This window comes from Neopsephotus bourkii, unplaced genomic scaffold (genome assembly GCF_033783945.1).
Source record: "Neopsephotus bourkii isolate Nb327-2 ecotype Australia unplaced genomic scaffold, CSIRO-AGI_Nbou_v1 NB_284, whole genome shotgun sequence".
Classification (NCBI taxonomy): Eukaryota; Metazoa; Chordata; class Aves; order Psittaciformes; family Psittacidae; genus Neopsephotus; species Neopsephotus bourkii.
The window spans coordinates 1,286,205-1,297,536 of NW_026900793.1; the positions used below are offsets into that span (position 1 = coordinate 1,286,205).

Consider the following 11,332-nt stretch of genomic DNA (forward strand, 5'->3'; position numbering starts at 1 on the left):
AGAGCTCTGAGGAGGAAGCACGTGGTTTACTTTCCGTGTTGGAGGCTGACAACACAAAACCTCTCTACAGCTCCAGCTGGCTTCATCTGACAGGAAACAAAACCACATACTGGTCACTACACACAGACCTGATGCACAACTGACATCTAAAATACAAATCAAAGAAGGCTTTTGGAGGGTTCTCCTCAAGTTTGGGAGGGAAAGACTTTGTTACACCCAATTTTATTTCTTATAAAAATGCTGTAACAAACATGCTTATAGGAAAACCAGTTGTCTTAAACCACGTCAGTCCTTTTTCTGCTGAGCAGCCTGCTTGGCATTGTTGGCCTGCATCTTCTTCAGCCCCTTTTTGTTGTGCTTCTTTGCAAACCTCATGTTCCTCAGGAACTTGGGATCAACCTATGAGGAAAAAATAAGCCATACTGTAAAAGGGATATATGTAAAAACACTTTAATCTCCAGATTGTTCCAATTAATCCCAAATGCTGGCTGTGATTAATTCCGTTTTTCTGATATATTACATCAACAAAATTCTTTTAGCCATCTGTAACCATGCTTTAAGTGGCTATTCCCCTTCATTTCCATAAACAAAGTCACACAAAACCTCAGCAATAAGCACACAAAGTACAAGTTGAGTAAACCTGTAAACAAGACAAGTTTCATTCCCCTGACACAGGATGTTCTGGATCTGAAGTACCACAAACCAGCCTTGGCAGGTGAGCACATACACACCGAATTCCTGGGTGAAGACCAATGCCACTTCCTCAGGCCCTTCCTTTTCACATTAAGGTAAAAAAACCACCAGCACAGAATAGCAGCTCCCCAGTTTCCTTGTCAGCTAACGGCTAGCCAGCGCCTCCAGCAGCTAGGGCCGATTCTCAGAACTATCAACTGCTCTTGCATTGATAAACACTTGGCTATTTTCCTAGTGCAAGGTGTCCCTGCCCATGGCAGGGGGCTGGAACTAGATGATATTAAGGTCCTTTCCAATACAAACCATTCTATGATTCTATTTTACTGTAAACAGTCTTTTAACCAGCACACTCAAGTATCGGGATTCTGTCAACTCATGCTCAGTGCAAAGAGACAGACTCAGAGACTGCAGCAGTGTCTGCAGGAGGGAGCTGAACCCTCCCCGAGCTATGCAGAAAACAAGCCTTTATGTCACATCCAAAAAGCCAATAATCATAGAATAGTTCGGGTTGGAAAGGACCTTAAGATCATCCAGTTCCAACCTCCCCTGCCATGGGCAGGGACACCTCACACCAAACCATCTCATCCAAGGCTCTGTCCACCCTGGCCTTGAACACAGCCAGGGATGGAGCATACACAGCTTCCTTGGGCAACCTATTCCAGTGCCTCACCACCCTAACAGTAAAGAACTTCTTCCTTATATCCAATCTAAACTTCTCCTGTTTAAGTTTTAACCCATTACCCCTTGTCCTGTCACTACAGTGCCTAATGAAGAGTCCATCCCCAGCATCCCTATAGCTCCCTTCAGATACTGGAAGGCTGCTATGAGGTCTCCACACAGCTTCTCTTCTCCAGGCTGAACAGCCCCAACTTTCTCAGCCTGTCTTCATATGGGAAGTGCCCTAAAAAGCAAACAGAATGACAACCCTCCCCAAATCCTAAATATCCTGTCTTCACTCAAGTGTGGAATAAGATCCTGTTATATCACTTGTCTAATCTCTGAAAAAGCACAATACTGCCATTCTCATACGTATTGTCCAGAAATGCCAATTCCTCTAATCTTCAGACTGAAATTCTCTGGATGAGTACAACAGTAAATACAGGATAGTAATAGTGAAGTGTGCAGGAATTAGGAGAGGGGGCAGGACTAAAGAGGAAAACAGCTATTCAACTGACACAGGTTTGTTTCACATGAAGCAGCAGTTAGTGACACCCACCCGAGCAGGACAGAAACAAAACTGGCCAATGAAAAGCAGTTTAACAGGCACACAAGGGTGGATTTCACATGAGTCAGAAACATCACAGCTGCATGTAAGGTAAGCAAAAACAAACCAGAAACCCCCAGTGGTTCTGGCCGCCTGAAACACAAACCCCTGCCTGCAAAAAATGCACCAGTCAAAATAATACAAATCCTGGATTTTTTTTCCATGGTTAAGCCTCAGCAAAGTAACAGCACGGGAATATCAATAGAAATGCTCACCCCTTTGAGAGATTCGTATCTATGGGATCTGGGTTTCTTGATGCCATTTCTGTGCCACTTGCGGGCTATGAACAAAGACAAGAAAACAAGTTAACCTTGTTGCATTACCTCCCATTTAAGTCCACATGACCCCACCAAAATGATGGTGAATAGAGTGTTTTCTAACCCTTCCCATCCAAATGGGGGATGGGAATAATACAACTTAATAACACACCTCTGGTCTCACCCCTCTGCATTTCTATGGGCTTCCAATCCAAGGATTTCTGGCTCCTCATCAGCTAATAATATACTGGCAGCATCACCACTGGCACGCTAAGGGGCCTCAGCCATCAAGCAGCTCAAGCACTTGTACTTAGCATTAAAGGGCACCATCGTGCACTGTGCAAGCCCAAGCAGAACGTACTGTGTACTGAACTCTCCTAACTTACAGCACCGATGGAAATAAAACGCAAACAGGAACTCTTTTATCACTGTGGTCATCTCTGGATGACACAGGAACACAGGCGGAATGCCATTCAGCAACGTGCTTAGTTCACACACAGGGAGGTTTTTCTCCGATTACAGTCTTCTTATACAGAGCCCAAACAAGCCATGCCTCTCGCAAAGCTCTCTCCAACACCCCGCTCAACCTCCACAAACCACCACCTCCTTCTCCCGCTGAAAACCGAACGCGGAACGCAAGAGCACCGGGCTGCAGTGACTGAGCGGGCCGAAGCAGTGCGTTCAAAGCTCTCAGCAGAGCGCGGCCCCAGCGACACCCGCCCCCCACCGCGTCCTCCCGGAGCCGCAGGCCCCGCACCGGCCGCGCCTTACACTGGTTGTGCGTGGTGTGGTTCTTGGACTTGGCCATGGCTGCACCTGCGGGAGACAGAAGCAGGGCTCAGCCGGGGACGGCTGCGCGGCTCCCCATACCCCATCCCCATCCCCACAGCCTCCTCGGGGCTCCCCGCCGCTCCGGTCTCCTGCCCCCCATAGCCCCAGCCCGGCGGGGCCTGCCCGGGCTCGCCCTGCGGCCCGGCCCGCCGCGGATGGAGCCGGATTGAGCGGAGCAGCACCCACCGCCGCTGCCGCCGCGCCGGAAGAGAAAGGCTCGCCGGGGGGGCTGCTGGGAAATGAGGCCAATGGGCCGGAACTCCGGGCGGCTCCGGTGCGCAACAGGCGCCGCCCGGGGAAGTTCCGCCCGGGGAGGTTCCGCCCGGAAAGGTTCCGCCCGGAAGCGCCCCCCCCCGGCTCCCCTTCCCGCACCGCCGGTTTGTGCCCGGCCCTTGCACCTGCACCGGCCCCGGCCCCGGCCTCGGTGGCTGCGGCCTCCGCTCCCGCCCCGGCCGCGCGAGTGGGGAAGGACCCACAGGAACACGGCTCCGCGGCCCCAGCGCCGGGGCGGACGCCGGTCCCTCAGCGATATGGTTCCCCCCCACAACACGGTCCCGCACTCCCAGAGTTCCCCCATAACAAGGTTCCTCACTAACACAGCCTGTCCCCCCACCCAGGTTCCCCATCAACATGGCCATTCCAGCGCCGTGCGGCGCAAGCGAGCGGCTCCGAGACCCGACGGCACCATGGGGCTTGGTGGCACTGCTGCATCGCTGGAAGCCAGGGGCCCCAGCCCATGGGCAGCTGAACTCGGACAGAATCCCCTGCACACTCAGCCGTCCGTGCCACTGGTGCCCAGACAGACTGACAACTCGTTAAAGTTGTAAAGTAGGGATGCTTTTATTCAGCGCTGAGGCCCATGGGGGATAGCTCCTCCAAAGGCATGCGTTTCCCCTTTGCATTTATCCTCTAAACTTATACATATGCATGAGGTTGCACAACACGCCTATACATATTAATGTCCTACCCCCGCTTTGTATTATGAGCTAAGACGTCCTTTGCCCCTGCGCAGTGCCTCCTAGTGGTCGTGGGTGTTAGGGTTAGGGTTAGGGAGCCTCCCTGGAGGCTTGGTCATTGCCCAAAGCACAGAGCCGATTTCAGCCGGCCTGGGCGGCCAAAGGATGGGAATCAAGTCACGGTCCCTACCTCCTAACAACAGCCACGTCCTTACATCCTGTTCTAGCACATACGGCAAGTACAATAAACACGAATGAGTAGTAACATCGTTAAGCAAGCAGCTTCATCTATCCCCTTGTACACTGCAAGTACAATAAGCATGAGCAAGCAGTAACACTTAAGCAAGCAGCTTGACCTACCCCCCTGTACATTGGTTAACCCTTCGCATCACCACCCCGGCACAGGGACGTGTTCAAGGCCAGGCTGGATGCGGTTTGGAGCAAGCTGCTCTAGTGGAAGATGTCCCTGCCTGTGGCAGGGGGCTGGAACTGGGTGAGCTTTAAGGTCCCTTCAACCCACTCCAGCCTGTGATTCTATGAATCAGATCACACAGAGCATATTATCCTCACAGCAGATTCATTAAGCGCTCATTTGCATGGACCACAGGCCCTTGCAGAAAGGCTGTGCACGGCTCTGTTCATTCTCAAACCCTGACAAGAAGCAGCTTTGGCTGTGCCACTTTTGGGACCCCCCAAACCTGCTGCTCCTGGGCCCAGCACGCCTTCAGCTGCACAGGGGGATCCGTGCTGTGCCTGACCGTGCCTGGCCACACTGGCCCACACGGTGAAAGTCTCACTCCTGCAAAGTATACAGACCCAAGACTTAGACAATTTAGTACCTGAAGGGCAGTAAAATGATCACTAAGATGGGCGAACGAAACCGTGTCTACCCATGGTGCAGCTGCTTTGCCAAGGTGCCTGCTAAACCAGAACACTAATGCAATTCTCCTTTGAGGACAGCAAGGCCAGATGATGCTGGCACAGGCAGCCCAGCCGGAGGGCAGTGGATCCACCTGCACATGGCCAAGGGCTGGAATTAAGTCTCCTGGTAGCTTCTGCTACCCCAGCCACAGGGAGCCCCAGTGCTGGCCGTGGGGCTGCCAGTGGTGATGCCACAGGGAGGCATCTGTGGTTATGGACTGGGGCATCTGCCATGGGGAAGTGTGAAAAGAAAGAAGGGAACCAAAAGCCAAGGTCGCCCAAGCTTGCTGGGTTGTACCTCTGGACAGACTGCTGCATTTGGGTTGTATCTGTGTACAGACTGCTGCATTTGGGTTGTATCTGTGTACAGACTGCTGCATTTGGGTTGTATCTGTGCACAGACTGCTGCATTTGGGTTGTATCTGTGCACAGACTGCTGCATTTGGGTTGTATGTGTGTACAGACTGCTGCATTTGGGTTGTATCTGTGCACAGACTGCGGCATTTGGGTTGTACCTGTGTACAGACTGCTGCATTTGGGTTGTATCTGTGTACAGACTGCCACATTTGGGTTGTACCTGTGTACAGACTGCTGCATTTGGGTTGTACCTGTGCACAGACTGCTGCATTTGGGTTGTATCTGTGCACAGACTGCCGCATTTGGGTTGTATCTGTGTATAGACTGCTGCATTTGGGTTGTATCTGTGTACAGACTGCTGCATTTGGGTTGTATGTGTGTACAGACTGCTGCATTTGGGTTGTATCTGTGCACAGACTGCGGCATTTGGGTTGTATCTGTGTACAGACTGCTGCATTTGGGTTGTATCTGTGTACAGACTGCCACATTTGGGTTGTACCTGTGTACAGACTGCTGCATTTGGGTTGTACCTGTGCACAGACTGCTGCATTTGGGTTGTATCTGTGCACAGACTGCCGCATTTGGGTTGTATCTGTGTATAGACTGCTGCATTTGGGTTGTATCTGTGTACAGACTGCTGCATTTCAGTCCAGGATTGCTGTGCTTTCAGATGGGAAGCTTTGAAAAATGAGCACGAAAAAGGCCAGGGTTTTCCACACTGTGGTTGAATGGAAAAATAGTGCATCTTTTCATGGCACTGCCTTTCAGAGAGGCACAAATGAATCGCCTGAAATAACCCACACAGGAAAATACAGCCCAGAGACCAAAGCCCCTGGACCAGGACATGGGAGAGAGAACTGGTCCTTCTTTCAGTGACTGCTCCCGGAGCTACTCTGCCTCAAGTCTGGATACCTGTGAGCAAGCTCTTCCTATTAAAAAAATGGGGAAAAGTCTTGAAAACTGTATTTGACTTTTTTGTTTTCTTTCTGGGCCACCGTTATTACCAAATAGTGTAAACACAGATGAAAATACCCAGATTCTTCTGGCGTTGTGCAGCTGGAACGTGGGGTTCCCCACAAAATCCTCCCCGAAACACGAACTTCTGACTTTATAAATTATGGGGGTTTTACATTTTTTCCATTGTAGGGAGTTGTGGTCTTAAAACATTCAGCCCTTTCCGTGGCCAGCTAATTGCAGCCAGCAGCAGAGAGAAAGCCTGACTTCCCTGATAACCCAAAGAGCCAAGCCCAGTGGAAGATAAACCTGAATCTCAGAGGCAGGTTTGCCTCCACTGCGTTGCAGAAGGAAATAAGACTGCCAGGTTCCCTTACCCATTAGGTTGTGAGAACTCTTGATCTTCCCCACTCCTTTCTGAGCCTTCCTTTATAGGAAGAAACAGAAGGGTTTCTTTTATGGTTCCAGCTACGTTTTCCAAGTTCTTTCAGTATCTCACTGCAGTTATTGCTGTTGGAGCTCCCTGGGAGCCATTCACAGCTGCTGCTGGGGCCTCATGAGACAAGCAGTCACACAGATGGGGATGAGGGGAGCTGTGCTTAACGCCCAGGTCATTTACAAGACCTGTAAGCCAACTCATTAAAATAAAACTGGAAGTGCATTCACTTTATGGGGCTGAGGGTAATGTATTTAGGATGGTTCATAAACCACTCCAAAACAATGCAGGGTATCAGGTAAAAAGGATGATCCAAGGCAGGATCAAGACCCCCCTGTGCTCTGATGAGCAGCAGTGTCTCTAATTACAGTATGACTGAGAATGGCTGGGCAGTTCAAAACCTTCAATCATACTTGTAGTGATTACAAACTTAATGAGTGCACGTTAGCCCAAGTGTCCTCTATTAAAGGAGCTGTACTCATTAAATAGGATGGTAATTACTCCAGCTGCATAACAATTATGGAAAAATCATAGGTTAAGTAGAAATCTCACAGTGCCTTTGACAACCGCGTTATCTCCATGTCCTTGCATCACACACATTTATGCCGATTGATCTCTGTTAGGTTTGTCACGGTTTTCACGCTGACACCACATGTCAGCAGATTCCTCTCATCCTGCCTTCTCCCTCCCTGTAAGCTGACATTTGGACCCAGGGTAATGAATTTCCTTAACTTCCCCCATTTAGTAATGGCAGGGACTCAGAGCAGCTTGGTGCCCAAGCCAAGCACTCCATGGGTATAAATCAGGAAAATATTACTGATTTCCAGGAAAACACTGCAATCCACCCCAAACGGGATACGGGCAGGATTTTGTTGACATTTTAGGCAATATTTTGTTGTGACTGGGTGTGTATCTGCAGGAACAATAGCTGCTTCGATTCATGGTTGTATGAAAGAACATCTCCTTGTTCAGTGAGAAAATGGGGCTGCCCTAACCTCTGCATGGTGCTATGTGAAACAGGGCTGCTTGCGGAGGTGTTGGCTACCCAGCGTGGTGCTGAGCTAGGCTGGGCTTTACAAGGAGGGCTTGAACTGAGGTTGAGGCCAGTCATTTCCCAAGCCATTGGGAAATGTCCTCCCCATTTCCCCAGGAAGAAGACAAGGAAAGGCCGTACTGACATAAGATGCTGGACACAGCGTGACAGCGTAGCTCCCCTGTGCCCTCATACACAGGCAGCCTCTGGACAAAACCAGGGATAACATTTCAGGTGTTGATTAGAAGGAGTCCAGCTTGCTTCCCTTGACATGGAGCTACCAGCAATGGGAAAGCACAGCAATGCTTTTGGCTGTCTTAGGTGGCTCCCATTGAAGCTGTTGCTCCCAGGGCAGCTCAGGCGCTTGCCACTCATCACCCTTCATGCTGTGCTCTCCACGGACACCACTGGAGTGGAGCTGCCGTGTGCAGGGCTGCACCTCTCTCCGCCAGGGCCGCTCGGTGGGATGTGGCCACCCTCATTGCTGTCCTTTCCCCCAGCGAGCGGAGGCACGTCCCCGAGAGGTCCCTGCACTGGTGCGATGTGGTGGCTTTGGGGCAGCTTTGGGTTGCTCCCAGCTTATGGGCAAGCAGGACTTGGCTGCGCTGTTAAGCCCGAGGTGGTCATGCTGGAAGTCCCCAAGGACAAATGGCCAGTACTCCAGAGAAGCAGAGCCACCAGCACATGGAGGCACTAGAGGGAGCCTGAGCATAACAGATCCCGCTCTGGGCTCAATGTGGGAGCACTGGTCCTGTTGAGGCACAAGGGACCAGGCAGTAACAGCAGACACAGCACTTTCCCCCTTGACCTGCTGTGGCTTTTTTTCCCCTGACAGCTGTTATAGTTTTCTTAAAGGCATGAAGAAATACTGCTTCTCTTATAGAAAGTGCTGATGGGCCAGCAGCCAGACAGCTGGCTCTGTGCAACCGGTGCAGTCGTCAGACCGGAGGGTTCAGCAAGCAGGAGTTACTGCAAGGCAAAGGGGAGCAGAAGTGCTAACCCACAGCCACGGCTTTCCTACAGGATGGGGAGCTGTTGTGACACAGCCCTGCGAGTGCCCTGGACCTGGGAACCGTAACTGAGGCTTGTGTGCTCTGCCTGGTGTACTCCAGTTAGCACATGAGGAGAGCTGGGCCACTGGAAGAGGCTCGAGAGATGCAGTCTTTTATTCCCCTCAGCAATGTTTTCATTGCACTGCCTTTGGAGGAGGAACAGGGTCACTGCCTCAAGATCCAGCTGTCTGAACCTCCTGTTTCACCACTGTCACCACGGAGCAGCGCGAACAGCGAGAGAGTCCCTGGGTTAGCTACAGATGAGCATCAGCACTATAATGGGGCAGGGACTAGGAAACAAACACTCTGCACTGGTGTTTAGCCACAGTGGAGGGTAGATGTATTTGTCCCAAGTACACCTGCAAAGCACATCTTCTTTTAGGGTGTTTGCAGTGGGCCAGGGTTCCTTTCGGCAGGATAATCAATCTTAGCCCAGCAGGAATCAGAGCAGCATCCAGAAGACAGGTGAGCAGGCACTGTGAGCAAAGGCTCCATCGCTCCTGCCTGCCTTTGGAGGCTTTCACACCCACAGAGACCATCCCAGACCCTCTGCACGTGTTCCTGTAAGCGTGCTCCTGTAAGCAGCTTCCCACCATGAAGGAAGGTGGAAAAACCAGGCAGCAGCCTCCAGTGCAGCCGTGACCTTTCTCGCCAGGCCTGCCACCTCCTCCCACTCTCCCCAGAGCTGGCACTACTAACAACTGGTTTCCTCCTGTTATTTTTCCACCTCCGCTCCTTCCTCCAGCGGGGAGGCCGTGCTGGTGGCCCACGTACCGGTGACTCACAGGCTGGGACCCGCGAGGAGCCAGCTAAGCCTGGCCAAACTTAGAAACATCTCATTTTCCATTGCCTACACCCTGGATGCTGCTTCTGGCTGGGCTCACCACTGGAGACCTTCTCCAGCGACCTGCAGCGCTGGGGAGGACCAGCTCGGTTGTGTTTCCTTTAAGTTTTGGCAATGCAGGTGCTGGGCTGAGACAGAGCAGCCCTTGATACAGATGAATTCCTACTTGGTGAGTGTGTACGCAGCGTGCTGATAGCCAAGAACCATGAGATGTTCTAGACATCAGAAAGGGCTTTTCAGGCTTGGGAAACATGTAAACAAAGCTATATAGAGAGGACTGCATGGTAGCTGCATTTTCCTGGAGGCTTCTGAGTAACATAAGGGGAACTTGGGGCTTTAAAAGCTGTTACAGTTATTCTGTGTCAATCATCCGGGTCCAGATGGACCCAAATCAACAAATGACGACTTCAACCACATAAAGTGAGCCTGGGGGCACCTGCAAGGTGGGGAAGCACGGTCTGCAAAGGTGAAGGTGCTGCTGTGGCTGGGAGCTGGGAATAGATGCCCAAGGCTACCTAGAGGCTGCAGCAAGCAGAGCAGGGAGACACAGCTCGTCCGTGCAGAGCTGTGTGGAGGGGAGAATGCCAGGAAGGGAGCAGCCGTGTGCGCTCAATCCCATCACTTCAATGGGGTTTTCCAGAATACTTTGTCCTGGTAATGGAAGTTTTCCTGGTGCTTCCCAAGCCCCTGCCCGACCTGCGCTTCCCAGAGCCCGGCTGCTGGGAAGGAGCGAGCGGATCCAGCGTGCATGGAGCAGCTGATCGCAGCAGGGGAGGCACACGGAGGCGGCTGGGGGAAGCAGAGAGGCCTGACCTAAATAGATGCTGAGCTAATTTATTCATTCCTTTGCTTTATTATTTAACGCGCCTTCGAAGCAGCTCAGGACTTCTGGTTCCTCTCAGCTCTGCCGCTGACGTTGGGATGGGGTTATTTTTGAGCTGATTTTCACAACCATTGCGTTGACAAGCACAGCACAGCCTTGCTCAGCACCCCGCGCTCCCACCAGGCAGCCAGGCATGCTATGGGGAGCGCCGACACAGCCGCTTTCGAGCCAGGAAGGGTTTAAAGTTATTTTGAGCTTTTGCTTCACCTCCCGCCTGGGAAGGTGCTCGCATTTTGGCTTGCTTTATGCATTGTTAATAGGGACATTTATCTCCAATGTAGCTGGCTGGTGAGAGGATTGGGGAGCTCCTACAGCACAAGGCAGCCTTCACCTCCACCGACATCTCCCCCATGCCGGGTGCCAAACGCAGCCCTGCGCCCTGCAGCATGGAGGCTTTCAAGGATAAACCTCTCCCACCTCCAGCCAGCCTCCTCTCTCCTCACATCCTAGCAGTTCCTGCAGCACTGGCCAGGGGGAATTGATGCTGAGGACACGGAGCCCCTGCTGCTGGGAGAGCGGTTTGGGCTGCGGTTCACCCCATCGGCTGCACGTGTCCCCTGTGAGCCCATGGCGCGGTTCAGAGGTGCTGCGGCTCAAGAGCCACAAGCTGAGGAAAAAGAAATTGCTGCCTGTGCAGGTTGTCTGAACCCCGGCACCATTCCTGTGCAGGCCAGGGGTATGGACACAGCTGCTTAGCACTGTTCAACCTGTGCAGCACCAAGCTTGTGCTGTGCAGAGCCCGTTAATTTTGTCTCTCATCAGGGTTCATCTCCAGATGTACAGATTCAGAATCACAGAATCATAGAATAGTTGGGGTTGGAAATGACCTTAAGATCATCCAGTTCCAACCC

General features: G+C 51.9%; 1 protein-coding gene across 1 annotated transcript; it reads right to left on the reverse strand.

Annotated features, from left to right (window-relative positions):
* Positions 1 to 203: 203 nt before the first annotated feature.
* On the reverse strand, positions 204 to 3,099 carry RPL29 (ribosomal protein L29). The gene is made up of 3 exons (XM_061347024.1): positions 2,986 to 3,099; positions 2,173 to 2,237; positions 204 to 399 (listed from the first exon to the last, which is right to left on the reverse strand). Exons 1-3 carry the CDS (start codon positions 3,020 to 3,022, stop codon positions 286 to 288), a joined length of 216 nt encoding a protein of 71 aa, XP_061203008.1. The 5' UTR covers positions 3,023 to 3,099; the 3' UTR covers positions 204 to 285.
* Between the last annotated feature and the right edge of the window lie 8,233 nt (positions 3,100 to 11,332).

Excerpts from the sequence above, each read along its gene's own strand:
- RPL29 (XM_061347024.1), bottom strand. The coding sequence starts at position 3,022 with ATGGCCAAGTCCAAGAACCACACCACGCACAACCAGT. Across the intron at positions 2,238-2,985 it reads CCACACCACGCACAACCAGT|CCCGCAAGTGGCACAGAAAT; the intron begins GTAAGGCGCGGC and ends CTTTGTTCATAG. Across the intron at positions 400-2,172 it reads GATACGAATCTCTCAAAGGG|GTTGATCCCAAGTTCCTGAG; the intron begins GTGAGCATTTCT and ends TTTTCCTCATAG.